This window comes from Propithecus coquereli, unplaced genomic scaffold, assembly GCF_000956105.1.
Source record: "Propithecus coquereli isolate 6110/MARCELLA unplaced genomic scaffold, Pcoq_1.0 Scaffold926, whole genome shotgun sequence".
NCBI lineage: Eukaryota > Metazoa > Chordata > Mammalia > Primates > Indriidae > Propithecus > Propithecus coquereli.
The window spans coordinates 310875-333360 of record NW_012155574.1 but is presented as its reverse complement, the minus strand read 5'-3'; the positions used below and the strand labels follow the sequence as shown (position 1 = coordinate 333360).

Below are 22486 nucleotides of genomic sequence, written 5' to 3'. Positions count from 1 at the left end.
TCACTTGAGGGACGAATTCGGATCTGAGTGGTGGCGGAAGCAGACCCGGAACATCTTCCCTGCCACCAGCTGGTCTTGGAGCCGCTGTGCTGGGTGAAGCCGTGGGAAGGCGCAGGAGTGAGCTTCCTTGTCTCCAGGCTCCTCGCCTCCTGCGCGTCTAACCCGTAGGTCGGAGCCACGGGGACGAGCCAGTGTGGGCCCAGGCCACGGCCGGGGTCCCTGACTTCTGTGTGGTTTCCTCCAGACAACGGGCCCTGCAGGCAGGTGTGCAGTGTCATCGGGGGCTCAGCCGCATGCTCCTGCTTTCCCGGCTATGCCATTATGGCAGACGGTGTGTCCTGTGAAGGTGAGTACTTCGGGGCTGTCCTCCTGCCTGTGCCAACCGGAGTTGGCCTGTGACGAGGGCCCCCGGCAGGGTGCTGGCTGGGACCTGGAACTTGCTGAGTTCACGAGGGAACAGATTCGGCCGCTGCGATGAAGAGCCCCCAGTAGAGCTCCCTCTTGGGTGGCAGCGCAGTGTGCATGTGCGCCCCAGGGTGGGCCCGCGGTGCTGCTGCAAAAGGTCCAGGAGCCCAGCCTCCTTCTGTCTGGTTGCTCTGCCGTTTCCTGGCGCAGTGGTTCTCACACTTGAGTGTGCATCTGAGTCCACCGAGAGTCCACCTGGTTACAGCAGGGAATGCCACCGACTCCCCAGAGATCCTGATCCAGTGGGTCTGGGGTCGGGCCTGAGAATTCGTATATCTGACCGGGTCTCCGGTGATGTTGGTGCTGCTGGTCCATGGACAGCACCTGGACTCACCCTGTCCTTGGGGTGTCACGGTTGGTGCGGCCGAAGCTGGTTTGTGGCTGCATTCCGTGTTCCAGCCCTAAGTGGAGAAAAAGGAAGGAGAGAAGTGGTGCCTGATTGTTTTAAGGGCAGCACCCAGAAGTGTCCCCAGGGGGCAGTGGGAGGGAGGCTAGAGTGCAGGAAGCCTTGGCTGGGTCTGATATGAAAGCCAAGCGGGGGCTGTGGACACTGGTGATGATGAGCCGCCTCCGTCGTTCACGCGGAGCACGTCCCTCGTACCCCGCAGCCCTGCCTACACCCAGGTCTTACCGCAGCGGGCCCTGTGGACAGGACTTCCCCCTGCAGAATGGGGGCATCGGATCCCACACCCGTGGGGTTGGCTCCCACAGGGAATGACGTCTGAACAAACCTGAGAGGTCTCTAGACTCCACCTCCTCGTATCTGGAGGCAGATACAGACAGCGTTCAGAGAGTCTAGCAAAAGCTTCAGTTCAAGGTCAGGTTCAGGAGATGAGACCCAGGTGGCTGTCTGGGGGTGGCAGAGTTAAGTCTGTCTGGGAGAATACCCACATCCCTCCCAGAAGCTGAGAACCCATGTCCAGCCCCACCTGAGACCGTTGGGATGTGGACGGACCCCATCCTGCAAGCCTAGAGAGGACAGCAGACTTGCCCGCAGCACAGCGCGGTGGTGAGCCGCAGGCCTTGCTCTCAGAGGGCGGGGGCAGGTCTCAGGGCCAGTGTCCTCTGCTTTCCCTCCGCCCCCATCGTCCCCTGAGAACGAGAGGCGTGCACCTCTCCTGGGTCAGGACGCTTTCAAGCCCAGCCCCGCGAGGAGCCTCTGCCTCTGCCTCCGCGCGCCTGGCCCAGTGTCCCTGCCTCTCCAGGCCTCCTGGCCTCCCCAGAGGGCCCCCGGCAGTGACCGCTGTGGGGTCCAGGCCAGAGGCTGCACACGGCGTTCAGAGGGGCAGCCTGCTCTGCGGAGGAATCCTGCTTGGCTCTGCTGTGTTTAAAGTAATCAAATGAGTTACCGACCATGCCAAGCTAAAGAATTTTAAAAACATTTCCAGATTTTGAGCTTCTCTTAAAACTTGTGTAACTGCCTATGAGGGGCCCACGCCACTATCCCCCTTTGGACAGAGCACAGGCCCCGCGTGCCCTTAGAGCCCCCCGTGGCCCTTTTCCGGTTTATGTTGCTGGCGTGGCCCCCTAAACACCTGAGTTTGCACCCCCTCCAGTGGGGTGGTTCCTTTGGCTGCCTGTGGATGTGGGGTGCGTACAGGGTGCGTGGGAGACAGCCTCCAGCCTCACCCTGCTGTGTGACTGTGAGCAGGCTGTGCACCCTCTCTGAGTCTCACCTGACCACCTGTCCTGCTGGGGCACACTCAAACTCGGGCCCAAGGTCCCGCTGTACCACAGACGGGCTGGGAGGCCCTGGGCAGGCCCTGCCTCTCTCGGGGTCTCAGCGTCCCCCTCATGGGATGCTCTGTGGCAGGCCACGCCCCTCTAATGGCCCTTCTGTTTTTCCTTCCTCGGCTGCCACCAGACCGAGACGAGTGCCTAATGGGTGCTCACGATTGTAGCCGGCGACAGTTCTGTGTGAACACCCTGGGATCCTTCTACTGTGTCAACCACACAGTGCTCTGTGCCGAGGGCTTTATCCTCAACGCGCACAGGAAGTGCGTGGGTAAGCCAGAGCCCCCACCTGCCGCCCGCCGCCACGGCTCTGCTCCGCTCCACGCCAAGCCTGCCACCCTGCGGCCACGTGCTGAAGGGCCTGCCCTTTGCACGTGAGCGCTCAGCACAGCTGGCACCCCTGTGCTCCGTGTCATGCTCTCCTGTCCTCGTGTCCTGTCCCACTTGTCTGCCACCTCCACTGGGAAGCCGCTTTCCCTGGGGACATGCTTGTGAGTCAGGAAGCTCTGAACATGTGCCCTGGTGGGTCACTGACCCCTCCTGGGCCATGGGCAAATGAGGAGGTCAGACGTGCCGGCAGCAGGGTAAGCTGTGTGGGGTCTGGAGGCAGGAGGCCTGGGCGCCAAGCAGGACCCCCTGGAATCCCTGTAGCCTCAGGCGAGTGACTTGTCTTCTCCTAGCCATGGTTCCTGCCTGTAACAGGAGGCTCTCGATCCTCCTGTGAGGGTTATGTGACGTGGGAACAGTGCACACAGAGCCTGGGGCACGCTGGGCTTGTCAGGTCAGCTGCTTAGATTGTCTTTAGATGCTTCCAGAGTCCCCTCCAGAGACAAACGGACAGATGCTGGGATCCGGCAGACCCCACCATGCCACCACTTGGCATTCATTTGTTGTGTGATCCTGAGCTGTGGAGCTCTCCTCGCTGAGGCTGTTTCCGCCCCTGTAACTGCAGGGCTGGAGGACTAGGCAAGGGCTTGCACGCAGCGCCTGGCCTGCACGTGACTGGGGCCAGTGCTTGGTCATATCCTTCCCTCCTGTCTTTCAGTGCTCGTGTGGGCTGGGGGCCAGGGCTCCGGGAGTGTTCTGCGGGCAGCCAGGAGGGTGGACTAGGTGCGCTCGTGTGTCCAGAGCGTCTGATGTTTTCGCAGAGGAGACAGGAGTCCTGGCCTCCTCCCTCTCAAGGTCCCAGGTGGAGATAGACTCAGAGTAGCAGGGACTCACAGCAGACTGTGGTAAATGCTGCAACAGAGAGACACAGGCAGACAGAGAGGACATTCCAGCTGGTGGCATTTGAATGCACTTCCTGGAGAAGGTGGAATTGTGCTGGTCTCCAAGGATAGACAGGACTGGGAAGTCAGGAAGGGCACACAGGGTGGAAGGCCAGCTCGAACAAAGGCATGGAGGTAGAAACAGTGCAGAGCGCATTCAGGGCACGTGACCAGGGCCCCGTCTGACTTCTCTGTGCTTGGGGACCATGTCCAGCCTGGACATGTCCCCTTCCTCACCCTCCACTGCTGGGCAGATGGGCCCGTGGTGCTGGGCTGAGCGGCCGCTGTGAACATGTTTGCCCCAGGCCTGCAGCCGTCGGCATAGCACCAGCCTTCCTGAACCTGCTTGCCAGGGGCTGGTGTGTGTGTGTGTGTGTGTGTGTGTGTGTGTGTGTGTGTGTCTGGGAAGGCGGATCCCGCAGGGCCCGCCAGACCCCTCCCGGACGCCCTTCCCTCTCGCTGTGCCTGAGTGTGCAGGCTCCCTGGTTGCCTGGAGTTAAAGCCTTGTGCTGAAAGGGGTCCTGAGGCAGCTGGAAAGTGAGTTGTGGGAATAAACGAGCAAGGGCACATTCCATTCAGCAAAGTTTGCGCCCATGTGAGCATTCCCGCACCCCACTCCCCTTTATTCGTCCCACACGCTCATCGGCGCCTCCTCTTCAGCCTTCCGCTCACGTGTTCATTTCATCATCTTTTAGCCCCTACAAACATCTGGTGTGTTTGTTTGCTCCTTGCGTGTTTATTAACCCAGGCAGGTGGCCCAGCAGGTAAGGCCTGTGCCAGGAGGAAGGGTGTGGCCTTTGCAGCCAGACTGCCTGGCTGCAACTACTAGCTCTTCACTTTCTCGTCATAAGACCTTACACAAGTCAGCTAAGCTCTCCGAGCTTCAGCCTCCTCATTTGTAAATGAGATAATAGCGCCCACCTCGAAGGTGTGGAGATTAAATGCGTTAGTTCACGTAAAGAACTTGCTAGTCTTTCGATGTTGGTATTCTGATTCCACAAGTGTGTTGTACGGAGGCAACCTGCAGAGATGGTGAGCTCCCGTCACCGGAGGTACTAAACTGAGTGGGACAGTATTGGGTGTGACCTGTGCCAGGGACTCCCCTATGCTGTACCGTTTGCCTTTTGTGCCCTGCACTTTGAGGACTACCTTAGGCCCAGAGAAGAGTGCTCCAGGTGTGCCGGGCTGCAGGAAGATGGGAGGGAAGCGTCCCTGACTGAGGCCCGCCCAACAGCAGGCTGCAGGTGCTTGGACGGTGGGGAGGGCACCTGTTTGACTTTGGTTCAGTCACATCACTGCTGGGACGCCTATTTCCTCACCTGTGAAATAGGGCTGTCCTTTCCTGCATAGCAGGGTGGTGTCCTAAAAACTGCCTGACCCCTAGTGAGCCTCAGTTAGTGCTGGCTGCTGCACTCATGACTGGCATTCCTCCGGGATGTGGGAGGCCCCCTGGGCCTTGGCATTGCTGGCTCCTGGGAAAGGTCTTCCTCTGTTAATCCAGCCTGGTAATCTCACGTCTTTATCTTGCTCAGCCAGCCTTCCTTGGGAACCGCTGGCCCAGAGCCCTCCCCTTCCTTCCTCCCCAGCCCTGCCCAAACGCAGGTCTGCCTGGCCTGTGTGCCCTTTGGTTCTTTCGCTGTGGCCTTGCCCACGACCTCTCCACCAGGCCCCCTAGTTGTCCTTGGAGGTTCAGCTCAAATGTCACCGGCCCCGAGAAGCAAATCTGATGGACCAGGACCACAGTGGACAGTTCTCTGCCCTGAGCATCCCCTTCCCACCTGGCTGTCCTGCCCCTGAGGGCCAGGACCAGGCTGACACAGCCGCTTGGCCGCAGGAAGCTGGTGCAGCGTCCGTGCTGGTTAACGTATGTGCAGTGAATGGACGAGCAGAGGAAGGATGTACCTCCCCTGCCAGAGGGCATGCTGGGGGCCGGAGCTGGCTCATTGCTCCACGCCCTCTCAGCCCTGGCCCTGGGCTGGTTTTGGGTTGGCGACATCCGTGGTTCTCCTCCGGCATCCCTGCTGCTCTTTCCCTCCTTTGCTGGCTTCTGTCCTTCCCAGCTGCTTATCCCTGGAGTCTCCTGCGAGTGGGTCTCCTGTGCCCTCTCCCCCAGGTGCCCTCAGCCGCCTGACCACTGCACTCGGACCCCTGTGTGAACTCAGAGGCGTGTCTCCTCTTGCCTCTAAAACTTACGTGGTCAGGAGGGCTCCCCGCCTTCCCCTGCAAGCCTGCTCCTCCACACTGCCCTGTCCCAGGTGCTGGCACTGCCACCTCTCCAGCTGCTTGGCTAAAAGCTCCAGCTCCTCTTTCTCTCTCACCTTCACCTCATCCATCAGTGGGTCTGTGGGTTCTGCCTGCACAGTGCTTCCAGAACCCGGCTGCTTCTCGCCACCTCCACGGATGGTGGTCTGCGTCCCCAAATTTCCTGCCCGGATCCTCACCCCAGAGTATATTCCCTGTCCCCGCCAGGGCACCCTGCTCAAAGTCAGTCAGACCAGTGCCTCCTCTGCTTAGAGCCCTCTTGGGCTCCCATTGTCCTTCCTGCTCACCCTCTTGTCCTTTCTCTCCCCTGCAGCCACACTTGCCTCCTGGCTGCCTTGAGCCTGCCTGACAGGCTTCCTTCTCAGGGCCCTCGCATCCCTGTCCCCATGGGCTGGACTGTCTGCGCGGCTCGTTTTGTCACTCTTCATCCTTGCCCAGATGTCCTCTTCTCTGAGAATCTACTTTAAAACTGGACACACACCACTGCACCTGGGCCATTCTCCTTTCTTCCTCCTGCTCGGTTTCATCCACAGCAGTCCCGACCACCTACTTGCATTTGTGCATCTGTCCGTTATGCCTCCTCCCCTGCGGGTCTGCTCCACAGGGGCAGGGATTCCTGTCTGTGTTGTTCACTGAGGTATCCCGGTACCAAGAACAGTGCTCGGCGCATAGCAGGTGCTCCATAAACCTCTGTTGAATGAAGGGATGCGTGGATAAGGGGACATCAGCCCCATCTCTGGATGGGGAGCACCTTGCGGGCAGGGCGGCGCCCCCTCCCTGTTGGTGGCCGGAGGTCCCATGGCTGCACTCACCTGCTGTCCCTGGAGTATCCCGCAGGCTCTGACCACCTCTCTCCTCGCAGACATCAATGAGTGTGTGACGGACCTGCATACGTGCAGCCGGGCCGAGCACTGCGTGAACACGCTGGGCTCCTTCCGATGCTACAAGGCACTCACCTGTGAGCCGGGCTATGCCCTCAAGGATGGCCAGTGCGAAGGTGAGAGGGGCCACTGGAGGCCTGGCCCCGCCCCAACCGGGCCCCTCCCTAGCCTGGCCCTGCCCCAACCGGGCCCCACCCAGAGCCCTGCCCCAATGGGGCCCCGCCCTAGCCTGGCCCCGCCCCAACCACGCCTCTCCCTAGCCTGGCCCCGCCCCAACAGGGCTCCGCCCCCCCGCCCCACCGCACCTCTGGTCTGCCCAGAGCCATCTGCCTTCCGGCAAACCCTCATCAGTTAGGTTTCCAGCAGGTGGGAAGACACCGCAGATGGTGGTGTTTGGGACAGAAGAGGGCTGGGCAGGGGGACACCAGGGTCTGCCTAGGCTTTGCTGTCGCTTGCTGCTGTCTGGGTGCCAGTCATTTCCCTCGCCGTGGCTCGGTCCCCGTTTGTGCACTGGGGTGGCGCGCCGTGGAGGAGTCACTCCGTCCCTTTCATTGGATAATTCTGGCCTAAGAAGAGGGAGAATTGTTATTCAACCTTTTCAACAAATACATCCTGAGCTGCTTTTATGCTCCCTGGGTACTGGGGATCCAGAGTGGGTATTATGCCCCTTCTCTGGCCTGGTGGTGGGGGAGATGGGGTACACATGCAAATGGGGAGATGCAGAGTGGCTGTACGTTGGGTGCTCCTGTGGGTTGGGGGGTCCAAGGAGGCCCCTGGATGAAGTGAGGTCAGAGTTGAGACCTGAGTGACGAGAAGCTTCTGGGAAGGTGTTCCAGGCTGAAGAAACAGCAAGCGTGGAGGCCCATTGGGTCTGGGGAGGAAGGATCTTGGCATGTTCCAGAAACAGAAAGGTCTCAAAAGTTGGAGCCTTCCTGCCCCCACTGCCACCTCCCTAGTGGTATTGACACCTGGCCTTACATGATGGATTTAAGTACTTGTCCTCATTTATCTCTGCCGCTGGCAAGTGTGGGCAGCAGCTCACAGGTCAGGCTTGGGGCCAGATCACCTGGGTTCCGGTCCCAGCCCAGCACTGCCTACTGTGGAATCATGTCTGTGCCTCAGTTTCCACATCGGTAAGATGGGGCTGGTCACAGCATCCGCTTTCTAGCGTGGCTATGAGGATCAAGTAAATGAGTGTCTCTCCGAGTGCTTAGAACAGGGACCAAAGAGAAGCCCAGTAAATGTGGTTTTGTCACGAATACTACTGGGATGTGGGCTGTGCCAGTAATGTGGCTCCACCGGCTTCCTGGCATGAACACCTTTGAGACCATCAAGGTCTTGGCGGTTTGAGGGCAGGGATGTGTGGGCAGGGCTGTGGGGTGTGAGGGGCAGGGGCCTGCCCGCCCGCCAGCCCTGACGCCTGGCATCTGTGTGGCAGACGTGGACGAGTGTGCGACGGGCACACATACCTGCCAGGCGGGCTTCTCGTGCCAGAACACCAAGGGCTCCTTTTACTGCCAAGCTCGGCAGCGCTGCATGGAGGGCTTCCTGCAGGACCCTGAAGGCAACTGCGTGGGTGAGTGGGGGCTGCAAGCCTGTGCCTCCCGGTCTGGGGCTCTGAGGGAGGCATCGTTGGGGGCTCCGAGGGCTTTAGAGATGGGGACAGCTGGCTCGCTGCTGTGTCGCTCCTGGCCGCACTGCGCCCTCTGTAAGTGGACATGTCAAGTGCCCACCCCGGAGGCACCTGCAGATGGTGGCTGCACTTATTAGCCAGAGCTCTCTGAGCTTGGCTGGATTATTTCTCCCGTGGCCTCAGTTTACCCATCTGTGGGGTTGGACTGGATGAATATATATCAATTTTTTTACCCAGGCAACAGTAAGAACTGTGTTTTATATCATGACCTGGTACATACACACACATCTGGAGCACAAACTTGCACATGATACTGAAAATTTTCATTTTCAGAGTGCTAGTGAGACCTTCTAGAATGATTCCGTGCTGTGCTTGAGAGCTGCAGTTTGACAGATGCCAGCCTAGTTGTCCCCAAGTGGGTCTGAGATTCTGAGTTCTCCCCAGCCCTCATCAACCCCTTCCAAAAAGGCCGTTGGGCCAGCCAGAAAGCCAGGAGGCCCCACCTCCCCAGAGGGTGCTGACCCTGTCCTCCCCAGAGGCAGGGCACCAGTGCGCCCTGGGTAGACCGTATCTGGAGTAGGAGTGACCAAGGTGACACTGCACCTTAGGTGAATGACACAGGAGAGGTGGCAGGGCAGGCACTGCATGGAGCCAGCCGCTGGGGTGGACAGTACGAGGGCCGTAGCTTGTAGGGCAGGGGTCCCCATTTTACAGGGAGAGGACTACGGTGCAAAGGGCAGCTTTGACTTTGTCCAAAGGCTTTCTCAAGACTTTTGGGGTGCCCCCGGCCTGTCTGGGAGCTAGAGCCCACCCCGAGGCACCCCCTTTAACAGCTTCTCACTGTCACCCCACCAGCATCACAGGATGCAGGGGACTCCTTAGGACCCTGTAGTCCCTGGGGTCTGCCCTGGGACCACCCCTTCCCACCAGGGTCAGGGCAAGGTGGGGAGGGGTCTGCCCCACTTCACTCAGCTCCTCAGTGATTCGGGGTTCTTGATGTTGGGGAGCTGCAGTGGTTTAACAAGACATTTTAGATGGGGACAGAGTAAATAAGCAAACACGTTTATAAAAGTAGCAGTTATTTACAGGTGCTTTGATAAATAATAATACAAGTACAAGGTAAAACAGGAAAGACTCCTCTACCTCAGCTGGTCTGGGAGGGCCTCTCTGAGCAGGTGACATTGGGGCAGGGACTTGCAGAAGCAAGCAAGCCAGCCTTGAAGATATTCAGGGGCAGCATGTGCAAAGGCCCTGTGGTGGGGCTGTGCCTGGGTGTCACGCCCTGGGAGGCCAGTGGGGCTGGGAGTGTGTGAGGGAGAGATGAGGGGGGAGGTGACAGGCTGGCAGGCCCCTGAACACTAGGTAGGGCAGGCAGGTTTTACACTTGTAGTCATCCTAAAACCTGGCCTTGATGCCCCCTCTGCCTCTAGCTGCTCCGTCAGGGCCGGATGTGAGAACATAGAATCAGCTGGGCAGCTGCTTGGGTTCTGGGAGCTGGATCCCTTGGCTGGTGGGACACAGGGGTGGGACAGTCTGGCCTTATACCCCTGACCAGGACGGGGCTGAAGCCAGGATTGGCCACATCCCCAGTGTGGCCCAGGGCTCAGATGCTGGGGCCTGGGGAGGGCGCTGCACCAGGCTTCCCGTCACCCACACCTGCCTCTGCAGACATCAACGAGTGCACGTCGCTGTCCCAGCCCTGCCGGCCGGGCTTCAGCTGTATCAACACGGTGGGCTCCTACACGTGCCAGAGGAACCCGCTGATCTGCGGGCGCGGCTACCACACCAGTGAGGACGGAGATAAGTGTGTGGGTAAGGCCAGCTGCCTCTGCCCCACCGGCCAGCCATGGCCTGCCTGAGTTCCCCGCCCGTGGAGGCCCAGGCAGAAGGAGCACCCAGGCCTCAGGGTGCCCTGCTCACCCCCACCCTGCAGACGTGGACGAGTGTGAGGCGGGCGTGCACCGCTGCAGCGAGAACCAGGTGTGCCGCAACCTTCCCGGCTCCTACCGCTGCGACTGCAAAGCCGGCTTCCAGCGGGATGCCTTCGGCCGCTCCTGCATCGGTAAGCGGGGCCGGGCCTGTGCCCTCTGTGCCTCTCCGCCTCCCCCCGCCCTGCACCCCAGTGCCTAAGCCGTGCCCACCTGCCCAAGCCCTCCAAGCCAGCCTTCCAGCCGGGCCCCCCTGCAGGGCCTCCCCGCTCACTACGAACTGCGCACCACGTCCCTGCCACCCTGTGCCCCTGCCACTGTGCTTCCTCTTTGCTCGGTCTTTTCTGCTTCTCTTGGTCTTGGTCTCTGTCACCTCTCCCTTGCCTCTTAGGTGTCTGTCTGTCCCTTGTCCTCTGTCTCTGCCTCTCACCCCCCTGCCACCCAGTCTCTTTGCTTCTCCCCTCCCCTGTCCAGGCCTCTCTGTCCTTCTTCTCAGTCCCTCCCCCACCCTACCCCATCTGTGGCCCTGGGTGGTACCTGGGGGTGGAGGGAGCTGGCTTCCGGGACACCCACCCTGTTCCCGCCGTGTGCCCGCCCACCTGCAGACGTGAACGAGTGCTGGGCCTCGCCGGGCCGCCTGTGCCAGCACACGTGTGAGAACACACTCGGCTCCTACCGCTGCTCCTGTGCCTCTGGCTTCCGGCTGGCCGCCGATGGCAAGCACTGCGAAGGTACGCTGGCCCTGACCTCTGACCTTGACCCTGGCCTCTGACCCTACACAGGCTGGCATCCGCTACAGGCAGAGCATCATGGGAAACCCGGAGCCTCACTGGCCCTCCACCCCGCACCTTCACCCACGCCCTCCCCTGCCGGCCCCTCTCTCCTCCGTGTGGCCAGACCCTCCCGGCGTGCACTGGTCCTGCTGTTTCCTGCCTTGAATTGCCCGCCGAGGGCCTGGGGCCTGGCTCCCCCAGACAGAGGGGCTGGGTCTCTGTCATCTGCACCCCAGACGGGCTTCTCACAGGCAGGGACAGCAGCCCAGCTCTCTGCCCCGCCAGCTGGCACGGTCCCTGATGGAGCAGGGTCTGCTCCTGGTCATGGTCACAGTGCCCTGGGTTGTAGGCAGGGGACAGAAGCGAGTGACACCTAAGAGAGAGCTCAAGGCAACCCGGAGAGCCAGGGCCACAGACAGGGGTCCGCAGAAGGGTGCCACCAAGCACGCGGCTCCAAGGTGGTCTGACCTCCCTGACTCTCCAGAAAATCTGAATTTTTGTAAAATCTGCTGGTTTTTACGTGAGGATGGGTTTGAATTTTTAAAGAACACGCTGAGTCAAACCAAGCCCTTGTGCAGACTGGACCAGGCCCACAGCTGGCATCAGAGGCCGTGTACTCACCCATGCGGGACACACCCAGGGCTGATAGGGGGCTGTCGTGCTGCGGTGCTGGTGGGCCAGGAATGGGCATGAGTGTGGACTGAGGCCGCCAGGCTGCTCTGTGAGGAGGCGAGGCTGAACCAGGGGCCGAGGGGTCTTGGCCCCACGTAGCTGGCATTGTCTTTCCCAGCCCCTCCTGTCGAGAGGCACTTTCCTCTGGGTGAGGTGAGTCCGCCGAGACCCCTGGGGAGGCCGTGCGTCCCCTCTCACTACCCAGCCTGGAAGGGAGCGTGGCCAGGCCTGGCTGCTGGGCGGCATCTGGATGGGCTCCTAGAGGCAGACTTTGTCCCATTCTTTCATGGGCTGGGAGCATCCCGCCGTGACCGCTGGCCGGTGTCCCTGCAGATGTGAACGAGTGTGAGGCCCCGCGCTGCAGCCAGGAGTGTGCCAACATCTACGGCTCCTACCAGTGCTACTGCCGCCAGGGCTACCAGCTGGCTGAGGACGGGCACACCTGCACAGGTACCTGTCCGCTGCCCCTCCCAGAGAGGCGCCCCTTCCCCTCGTGGCAGGCTCCCAGACAGTCGCTCCGGGGCCAGGGACACACAGGACACACAGAGGTTTTAGCGTCCACTCCGAGTTCAAGTCCCAGCCCTGCGATTTCTTGGCTGTGTGACCTGGGGCAGATTGCCTCCCACTCTGACCTCCGGGGAGTGGAGGATTAAGTTAAATGTCTTACATGAGAGTGCCCAGGCCCGCGACTGGCACTGATTGGCCCTCGGCTGATCATAGCCGTCATGGAGCAGCCGCAGGGAGCAGCCACTGCGGGGGAGGCCTATTCTACTGTGTGGCCTTAGACAGCTCGCTTTCACTCTCTGAGCCCTCTTGTCCTCATTTGTAAAACGGGCCCCCAAACTCTGTGGCTGTGACAGGGACAGGCTGACTGTCAGTGGCTGGGCCCTGCGGGCGGACGGGATTTACCAGGGCTGAACCTCTCTCTGACAGACATCGATGAGTGTGCGCAGGGCGCCGGCATCCTCTGCACCTTCCGCTGTCTCAACGTGCCAGGGAGCTACCAGTGTGCATGCCCAGAGCAGGGCTACACCATGACAGCCAACGGGAGGTCCTGCAAGGGTGAGCAGTGGCCCATGCTCTGTCAGGCCTGGGGCAGGCTCTGGGCAGGCACAGGAAGCCTCACATGGCTTGCATGTGCTCGGAGCTCCAACACCAAGTGCATGAGCACAGGATGGCCAGTGCCAGCAGTGGTCATATTAACTGAGGTCTGTGCCTGGGATGAAGAAGGTGACAGTCTTGCTGCTGCTCGATCCAGCTTAGACTCTTCCAGGCTTGGGCTCAGCTCTGGCCCATGCCCTGGGAGCGGGGCAGGGATACTGTGGGGTGGCTCTAAGGAGGCAGGAGACCTACTCAGTCAGGATACTGGAGAAGGACAGCCGCAGAGGTCCTCGTCACTGTCAAGTCTCTGCGGCGCTATGCAGGGACAGGGGGCAGGCAGCTCAGTGGTCCCAGAGGGTAGAGCGGGACCCCCAGGAGCAGGGGAGATGGGCACAGGGAGGCACTTCTCAGCCCCGGTGCAGAAGGCGTCCTCCCAGTGACGGCTGTGCAAAGCCAGAAAGGGCTGCACGGGGAGGGGCTCCTGCCACTGGGGACATGCAAGACGGGGCTGGCAGTCACCTGGAAAATTTGCAATAGCAGGGACTGTGTCCCTGGATGGGGACCAGGTTCTGTGACATTTAAGGTTCCTTCTAAGCTAGAGAGTTCAGCCTCTAAGTTCAGCGCCATCGACCATTAAATTCTGGGGCCACCAGGGCAAGGTTGGGGGGCAGGACGCAGGAGGGGCACAAGCATCCCCTGGGAGAATCAGCCGCAGCACCGCAGAGCTCGGACCACCCGGCCTCCTCCTGGCTGCAGGGGCCACGTCCTCCCCGATGGCAAAGCTGAGGGCCTGGAGTTCTCTGGGTCACAGCCTTCGGGGTGTGGCCAGGGCCCTGGCCAAGGCTTGGGCATCTTCTTCATCTACAAACACAGGTCCTGGTATTCCTGGGGACCAGAGGTCAGAATTGGCCCCGGAAGGGTACGTATGGCCTTACACCAGCACCGTGCGGGCTGGTGCTTGCCACCTGTAAATGGATCCTGAGATCGAGTTAGTAGCCTCAGCCAGCGGCTTGTGTTCTCTGTTTTTATTAACGCGGAGCGGAATCCGCACAGGGCAGGTGGGGGGTGGCGGGGGTGAGTCAGAGTGTGCTGCGCCGACAGGTCCTGCTCCCTGGGTGTGTGCTTGGTTGCAGTGTAAAAGGAGCCCTTGCTGTAGGTGGGTGTGAAAAACAGTCATAAATGAAGCGGCAAGGCCCTGCAAGTCGCCGACAGGGAGGCCTGTTAGCTCACAGGGGCTGGCCCGGGGCTCCCTGGCTGCAAAGCCCTCTCCTCCTTAATTTAAAAAAAAAATTGATCTGGCCTCTGTAAAAGGTAAGGATTTTACTTGCCGTATGCTCAGCTGGGCAGGAATTATGACTTTACGCTTCTAGAACATGATTTCACATGTGACGCAGGCCCTGTTCCCGCTAGTGGCAGAACGCAAGTGTGTCCGACACTGCGGTGACGTGCTCTTGCAGGCACTTTGGAGGATGAAAACCCTCCACATTCAGGGTGGTCTCTCCCTGGTCCCCCTTCTCTGGCCATGCCAAGTACTTGTGGGGGGTCTGCTGACATCCACAGGTGCCCGCACTGGCCACTGTCGAGGGCTTCCTGGGGGCCGCACGTGCCCCAGGGGTGGACCTGCCCCCAGTGCCTCTCTCCTGCCCAGGCATGTCCCTGCCCCTCTCTCTGCACCCTCTTCCTGGGGTGGCTGCCTCTGTCCCCGCAGCCTGCCCCGAGGCACAGACCGCCCCCCCCAGGCCCTGCTGTGTCGCCCCCACCCGCACGCTCTTTCTTTCTCCAGACTCCTCTGAAGAGTCTTCTGGCGTCATGGGGTGGATGAGGGCACAGCGGGGCTGCCGGCTCCCCTGGTCTCGTCCCCTTCCCAAGTCACCCCGCGTACCCGCGTCTGCGGCTGACGACCTTAATGCCGAGAGGCTGTCCCTTTGCACCCCCTTGTCCTGTTCTGACTCGGGACAAACGCCGAGGTCTGTCGGCTCACACTGGGGACGAGAGGCTGGCCCTGGGGGAGCGAATGTGCTGGCTGATGTCTCCACGAGCCTCCTGCCACTCCTCAAAAAGGACAGAAACTGCAGGGGAAAGTAGTCAGCTGTCTCTCCCGGAGTCTGTGCTCCAGTGGGCCGGGCCACGTCCCCAGCACGCAGAGCGACGCCTAGCACGTGGTCGGTGGCCAGTGAACATTTGACCATGTAACTGAACTGAGGGCAACTACCGCTCACGCTTGCACGTATTTCCTTGTAGTCTTCCCTTGTGCAGATATGTGCGTGTTTCACAGGCACTTTGTGTGAAACACCCGTTAAGATGGATCACGCTGAAAATAATCTCGAATCCCGCTTTTCTAGCTGAGCTCTTCTCCCGGGCACTCTCGCCTTACACTGACTCGTCCTCAGCCTCAGAGGCCGCTCTCCGGGGCTGCGTCTGCGTCCTTGCTGTCTCTGTGTTTCTTTGCCTTGCTCCCACTTCTGCCCGTCTGAGTCGAGGCTGGTGCTCGCCGTCTCTGACGGCCTCGGGCCTGGTGCAGCTCGCGGGCCAGCCTGCGCGGTCGATGGCCCCCAGGCACCAGGAGCCTGGCAGCCCCAGTGGGCGAAGCCCCTGGGTCCTAGGGAAGCCTATACAGCCTGACCCTTCCCGGCCCTTCCCTCTGGACATCCCCATCAGTGCCCACCCAGGGCAAAAGCAAGAAGCAAGCTCCCGGCCGTTCCTGCCCCACTGTGGCCAAGCTCCGGGGGCAGCGCAGTGGGCGGCCCAGGGTGTGGGTTGCGGAGCAGGAGGCCTTCTTCCCGGGATCCAGTCAATGCACAATCAGCAGGACAGCGACTGCTTCCAGCCTGCGCCCGCCCTGCGAGGCCCCTTGCCGTGTTTTCTCTCTCCCACCCGCCTTGAAACCACCCTGGGAAGTTGGGATCATTACCCACTTTACAGGGGAGGTAAGCGGGGCCTGGAGAGGTGAAGAAAGGTGAGCCGACTCCGCAGGAGAGCCTGGTAGCCAACAGCCCAGAGTCCGGGGCGGTCCGGGGTGTTGAGCCCTGGTCCTGGCCTGCTGCTGCCATGTGACCTGAGCACATCTGTGCATTCTGGGGACACCGGAACCTGCCTCGTGGGGTTGGTGGGAGTGCAGAGCGCCTCGAGCACCGTGAGGACATCAGGTGGTGAACTCTGGGTGCAGTGCAGCTGTTATCGTTATTACTCTTATGTTGTTGTCGTTAGGAGTTAGCTTGGCATCATCATTGGATCCCAGATTTGGCATCAGGCAAACCTGACTTGCTGCCCGTTGACCACTGTGTGACCTTGAGCAAGGCTGTGCCCCTCTCTGAGCCTCAGTTCCCTCCCCTGTCTCAGGAGGCCAGTGATCCTCACCGCACAGGGCTCGGGCGAGGATTGAGTGAGGAGCAAGCCCTGAGTGCAGTCAGTGTGGAGGATCGGAAAACAAAACTGAAGCCCTCCAGCGCTGCCCCCCGAAAGGCCTCCTGCTTCCCACCCCAGGAGACAGCCCCCCAGGCCTCCTGAGGCTGCCTTCTCTGGGCTGAGCAGCAGATGCTCAAAGAAAGGGTCTCTAGAACTCGTTTATTTGATCTGTGTCCTACAGGTTGCCTGGGTCTCGCACACACACACTTGCACCCCTGCGCTTCCTTCTCCGAGCTCTCATCCGCGTGCGTGTATGCAAGCTTCTTTGCCAAATGGGCCCTCTCTGTGTGTTTGTGTGTTTCTGCGTACCTGTGCGGGCGTGCGTGAGCTTGTGTGTGTACTTAGCCTGTGTGCCTGTTGGAGTTTGCACATGCATGACTGTTTCTGTGCGTGTATACAGGAATCCTGTGCGTGTCTGTTGTTTACGGGGGCATTTGTAGCTGTGCATCTGAGACTGTATGAGTGATGGGTCTTGCATTTCCGTCCAACAATACGTGCTGAGTGCCTGCTCTGCGAGGCCCTCTGCCGGGTGCTGGCACACCCCTGCCCTCCTGGAGTCCAGGCTGGGGAGGAGACGGGGGAAAGAGGACAGCCATACAAAATAGCCTAGGTATGTCTCAGAGTGTGACAAGCAGTATAAGGATGAGAAAACAGGGTGGGGTGGATTGGAGAACAGTGGAGGAGGAGGATCATGGGGTGGTCAGGGAGGCCATCCTGGAGGAGATGTCTTAAGATCTGAGACTTAAAAGATGAAAAGAAGCCAGCTGTGGGAAGATGTGGGGAAGTGTCCCAGCAGTGGCAACAGCATGTGCAAAGGCCCTGGGGTGGAATAAGAGTCAGGTTGTTGGGATGGCCCAGAAGTGTCCAGCAGGACTGCAGCCCGTGTGGAATGGGAGAGGCTGCAGGAAGGCACTGCAATTGTAGGCCTTGGTGTCTGGGGGAGGGACTTGGGATTTTATTCTGGGAGCAGCAGAAGCCATCAGAGGACATGGCATAAGATGATCTACATTTTAAAGCAAAGCCCCAGCTGCTGGGTGCAGAGTGGGCAAGGTGGGGCCTGTGTGGCTCAGGATGGCGGGAGGGCTGCTCTGAGGCCAGGCCTCCAGTGTAGGCTGGGGACCCCAGCTGTGGGAACCCTTCCATCGCCCTTCCTGTCCTCCCTCAGACCTGGACGAGTGTGCACTGGGTACCCACAACTGTTCCGAGGCCGAGACCTGCCACAACATCCAGGGTGGCTTCCGCTGCCTGCGCTTGGAATGTCCTCCAAACTATGTCCGTGTGTCCAACACGTGAGTGCCCCCACCCCGGCCATGGGCCCAGAGACCCTGCACTGACCCCATGCCACCCAGGGTGGGGCCAAGTGGTGGGTGCCCCTGCCTTGACCAGCTCCCTCTCCTCACAGCCCCCGGCCGCTGCTCTGGGGCCGCCGATGCAAAGCAGATAAAAGCACCTTGCAGGAAGTTCAGTCTAGAGAAGGAAGGGAAGACGACCCACAGAAAGTGCCACCCTTACCGCTCTCTTTCACGCACACGCTTGTTAGTTAGAGCCGCGTAACGAATTATCCCAGCCTTTAGCACCCTGGTGCAGCAAATGTTTGCTCCTTTATTATTCCACACGGTTTCTGGCGGCCGGGGGAGCAGAGGGGCTGGGTGCTTCTGGCTTAGGATCTCCTGAGGCTGCGGGCTGGGCTGCAGGATCCTGTCACCCACTCATGGGGCTCTGGGCCGGAGACCTCAGGTCCTCAGCACGTGAGCCTGTCCACGAGGCTGCTGCGACATGCCATCTCCCAGCACAGGTCCCCAGGAGAGCGAGCGACAGTCCCTTAACCTCACTTAAGCCTGCAACCAGCAGACTGTCACTTCTGCCACCAGCCACACAGTCCAGCCCACAGGAGGGGGTCCGGGAGGTGACCAGGCAAGGTGTGGCTCCCAGCAGGCAGGGCGCCAGGTACACTGGGAGGAAGGAAGGGGAAAGGGACGAACGGAGGCAGGAGCATCCAGATGAGCAAACCAGCGAGGCACCATGCCCAAACCCTCCGCCATGCTGTCAGCGAGACCAGGGGCAGTCAGTCGCCTCATCTCACCTGGGGAAACAGCCCCAGGGACACAGCCGATTCGCTTGAGGCTGCCTGGCTGCGGAGGCTAGAGCCGGCCCTTGAGCCTGCCACTGAGGCCGGGCCGTGTCCGGGGGGCGGGAGAGCTGTGGGTGACTCAGCGCCCGTGCCCCGCAGGAAATGCGAGCGCACCACGTGCCACGACTTCGTGGAGTGCCAGAACTCCCCGGCGCGCATCACACACTACCAGCTCAACTTCCAGACGGGCCTCCTGGTGCCCGCACACATCTTCCGCATCGGCCCGGCGCCCGCCTTCGCGGGGGACACCATCGCGCTGACCATCGTCAGGGGCAACGAGGAGGGCTACTTTGGCACGCGCCGGCTCAACGCCTACACGGGCGTCGTCTACCTGCAGCGGTCAGTGCTGGAGCCCCGGGACTTCGCCCTGGACGTGGAGATGAAGCTCTGGCGGCAGGGCTCTGTCACCACCTTCCTGGCCAAGATGCACATCTTCTTCACCGCCTTCGCACTGTGAGGCGCCCGCCGGGCTGTCACCGCGGCGGCGCTTGCTATAGCTTGGTAAATTAACTTAATTTTGCTGACTCGATTCCTCTGGGGCTCTGGGCCTCTCCTGTGGCCTGCGGGCCGCTGAGCAGCGGAGCCGTCCGCACCCGGGCACTGAGTGGGAGCCTGTGGGGACGGGCCACAGGCTGCATGGCGGCCTGCAGACCGCGAGGGCAGCCACCAACTTGGGGCTTTTGGACGCACCTGGATGACCTGTCCCCAAAGCTGACATTCCATTTCATGTTCCACTGTGATTAACTCCTTTTTTAAAAATCATTTTTAAACTTTTTTGTTTAATTATAAAAGTAGTACATCTACATTGTAAAAAAAATCAACTAGTACAAAAGGGTTATAAAGTACAAAAAGTAAAGTGCCTCTGGGTCCCTGTACTTCTGAAAAGTGTCCTGTGTTTGCCTGTGGCCAGTGTGTCTGTTTGTTATCAACCCCTTTCTTGATGGTCAAATGATGAGCCCCCGAGCCCAGAGTTTACCTTGGGGGTGAGGGAGTCCCAGGGTAAACAGAGGCTGAGTCTGGGACCCTTTCTTGTGCTTCTCCTGCGTCCTTCCCTCCTTTCTGCTCCCCTCTCCTCCCTTTTCCCCTCTCGGGGACCTCGGCTGCCAGTTTGTCACTTGGATGGCGTCCGGAGCCCCAGGACTGGTCCCTGTGGCCGAGGCCTGTAGACGTCAGGTCAGGCAGCAGGCTGGGCGATGTGAAGGACGCAAGAGTTCAGTTTTTCCAGGGAGTTTGGTGTAGGCTTCTGGGGCTTTTAGGCTGGGCAAGGGAGGAGAGTACGAGAACAGGGGAAACCAAGGCCCTGGGAGGGGAAGGGACATGCCCGCTAGGCCCTGAGTGGCGTCTGGACCCAGCTCTGAGGACCCCAGGCGTGCACGCTTGCCACTGCCCTGGGCTCTCTCTGAGCAAGCAGCCCATGACTGCATGTAGTGGGATGCAGCGAGCATTTTAAAAATGACGTGGGCTAGAGTAGACAATATCCAAGTGCTTCACAGCTGGTAGAGAGAATTGCTTCGCCAAGCCACGGTGCTCGTGTTCGTGTGCACACACACGTGGGCACGCCAGCTCCGGCTGCGACGGAAAGTACATTTCTTGCCATGAGGGTGGCGAGGACGGAGTGGGCCTGGGCCACACTGGGGAGTGCACGCCCTGCGTGAGGCGTGGCCACACTCAGCTCCAGAAACTGCCACCTCTGGGTGCAGGTCCAGGATGGCCTGATGGTTTCATTCTTCAAAAGAAGTTCCAAAACTACATTTTGGTGTAGAATCCTTTGATTTTTAAGATGCGGCGACTAATTAAAGCTTTTTAAAGAACAGGTGTGAGTCACTGGAAGCCGCTTGCTGTGAGTAAGCCCGCTGTCATGAGGCCTTTCCTCCCCTGCTCCTTGCTGGCCTCTGTCCCCACAGGGGTGAGGCAGGAGCCAGGACTTCCTTGTCACTGGCCCCACTGCCTCCGTTCCTTCTGCTTCTCTGGTTTTCAGAAAAACCAGAGCTAGTGACTTTGTTGTGCACAGTCGCCTACCTGGCAGGAGCCAGGATGCAGGGACTCCATTTGAAAGGATGGGCAGTTTAGGGACACCAGCAAGGGACAGGACAGGTGGCACTGGGATAGCGGCAGCCATTCTTCTCCTGCCCAGGCGCAGGTTCTCCCCTCAGCCGTTGAGTTATTCCCTCTGGGACCTCGGGCCAGCGACTTCACCCTCCTGGGCCTCATTTGTGTCACCTGTGAGCAGGGACACCAGCTGTTCTTCCCGCACAGGCTGCTGTGCCCATAAGTGAGCAACGCATATAAATCACCAGCCTGGTACCCAGCACACTTCCGCGTGGGCTCCCGGAAAACAGTTTTCCTGCTGACCTCAGAGTCTCTAAGGTTCGGTGATCTAGAATTCCATGCCTACAAGTCTTGCAAACTCCAGTTTGAGGGAGTGGCCGGACTCGAGCTCGGGGATCCCCAGGAGCACCCTCACATCTGACCAGCTGGCTACAAATTTGGGGGCCCTTATGACCATCGTCGGTTTTAAAAAAATTTTTTTTTTTTAATTTCAGCATATTACGGGGGTACGAGTGTTTAGGTTACGTATATTGCCTTTGCCTCACCTGAGTCAGAGCTTCAAGCGTGTCCATCCCCCAGACGGTGCGCACTGTACCCATTAGGTGTGGATATACCCATCCCGTCTTGTATTATCCTGGATACAGCTGGAACCCATCGTCAGGTTTGTGAATTCACCTGAATGACGCGGGAAAGCACTGTACTTAGAATCACGCTTGTGTTGGATCCAGGATGCAAGTTAAATCATCCGAAGGCAGCAAGCCATCGGGCAGAACCCGGGAGGGTGCAGACGCAGAGCTCCCGTGTCCTCAGGACGCATTGCCCTCGTGGCCTGGATGTGTGGGAGCTGGATCACATCCTGCCAGGGTGGCTGACCGTCAGTCTCTCGGGGGTCGGAACTGATGCTGCGTGTCCCAAAGCCGCCGGGAAACAAAGGCACTCCTGTCAGGCAGGAGATTTGGGGGGCTGACACCGCAAATCAAGCAACCCTGTCTTGGCCAATCAGAGCGTTCGCAGAGCACACCCAAGCGACAGTAGGATCTGGCGCTCCGCAGGTGGTTCCAAAGTTGGCCCTGGGGGAAGCCTACCTGCTGGTGTGCGCACTGAGCACCTCTGTGCATTCCCCAGGTGGCACGTTCCTGCACCAGCCATTTCCACTGCACGTGAAACATCTGTGGACACTGCCCTCCCCGTCGGAGTGTTTCTCAGACATTGCCCAGAACATTCTGTGCATTTCAGGAAGGACTATTTTATGGCCTTCAGTCACAAGGGCAGTTTCAGTCAGAGTCCAATAATTGTCCCTCACATGGAAACCTTCCAGTCCCAAATCCCGGTGGTCACTCCTGGGTGACACCGACAAGATTTCACCAGAAAGCCCAGTGTGCGCAAGGACTCCAGGCCTTCTTTGAGTAAGTTCTATCGATAGGAGCTAGCAATGTTCCCGGGTGTGGACTGTGCGCCCCCACAATATAGACGAGCCGACCAGATGCTGGTTCTCAATCAGTGCTGCCTGAAGGGCAGACCGACGCGCCTTTGACCTTGCAGTACTGGTCCCCGGGCAGGCACGGTGTCCGTCTCCATAATGTGCTCAGGTCACGGAGACGCAACCACTTCACAGAGAGTTTGTTCGAACATTCCAATTTTCATCTAAATGCTCACCTTAGTGCCACCAGCGCCTGCGTTTCCAAATCCTTCCGAACTGACTGGGCCCCATCGGACTTTACCAGGAGGTTTTGGAGTCACACATGGGCTCCATGAAAGGAGTCTGCGAGACTCTATACCCCCAGCCATGTCCCCACTCGGTGCACACGGCTTTGGGCCCTGCTGGGGCTGGGCCAAGGGACCTGACTTCCCTCGGCCGCACTTGATTAGAGTGTGCGACCTTCGCCTCAGGCAGTTCGAGGTCAGACTTCTGCCATCTAAGGCCTCCCTGCTGTTAAACGTCCTGCCAACTGGGATGAATAAAGCAGATTTGTTTAGGGCCCTTCCTTGCTGGGGGCGCAGCCGGGGCCTCCTTCAGTCCGCAACTCCCGAGAGTGCGGCGTTGGCACCTCTGCTTTGGCCCCACCAATGTCCACCTCATTAATGGCATTTCTTTTTCTTTTTCTTTTTTTTTTTTTGAAACAGAGTCTCAATCTGTTGCCCGGGCTAGAGTGCCGTGGCGTCAGCCTAGCTCACAGCAACCTC

General features: G+C 59.7%; 1 protein-coding gene across 1 annotated transcript in view; it reads left to right on the top strand.

The window, feature by feature from the left end:
* FBLN2 (fibulin 2) overlaps positions 1-18981 on the top strand; it is a 78207-nt gene extending 59226 nt beyond the window's left edge. The window contains exons 8-18 of the mRNA XM_012664857.1: positions 245-346; positions 2330-2470; positions 6592-6726; positions 8049-8186; positions 9912-10055; positions 10177-10305; positions 10777-10902; positions 11950-12066; positions 12550-12678; positions 17288-17411; positions 18353-18981. Coding sequence (XP_012520311.1) covers positions 245-346; positions 2330-2470; positions 6592-6726; positions 8049-8186; positions 9912-10055; positions 10177-10305; positions 10777-10902; positions 11950-12066; positions 12550-12678; positions 17288-17411; positions 18353-18710 — 1643 coding nt within the window. The 3' untranslated portion in view covers positions 18711-18981. The remainder of the gene's footprint in view (positions 1-244; positions 347-2329; positions 2471-6591; positions 6727-8048; positions 8187-9911; positions 10056-10176; positions 10306-10776; positions 10903-11949; positions 12067-12549; positions 12679-17287; positions 17412-18352) is intronic.
* The last annotated feature ends 3505 nt before the right edge of the window (positions 18982-22486 follow it).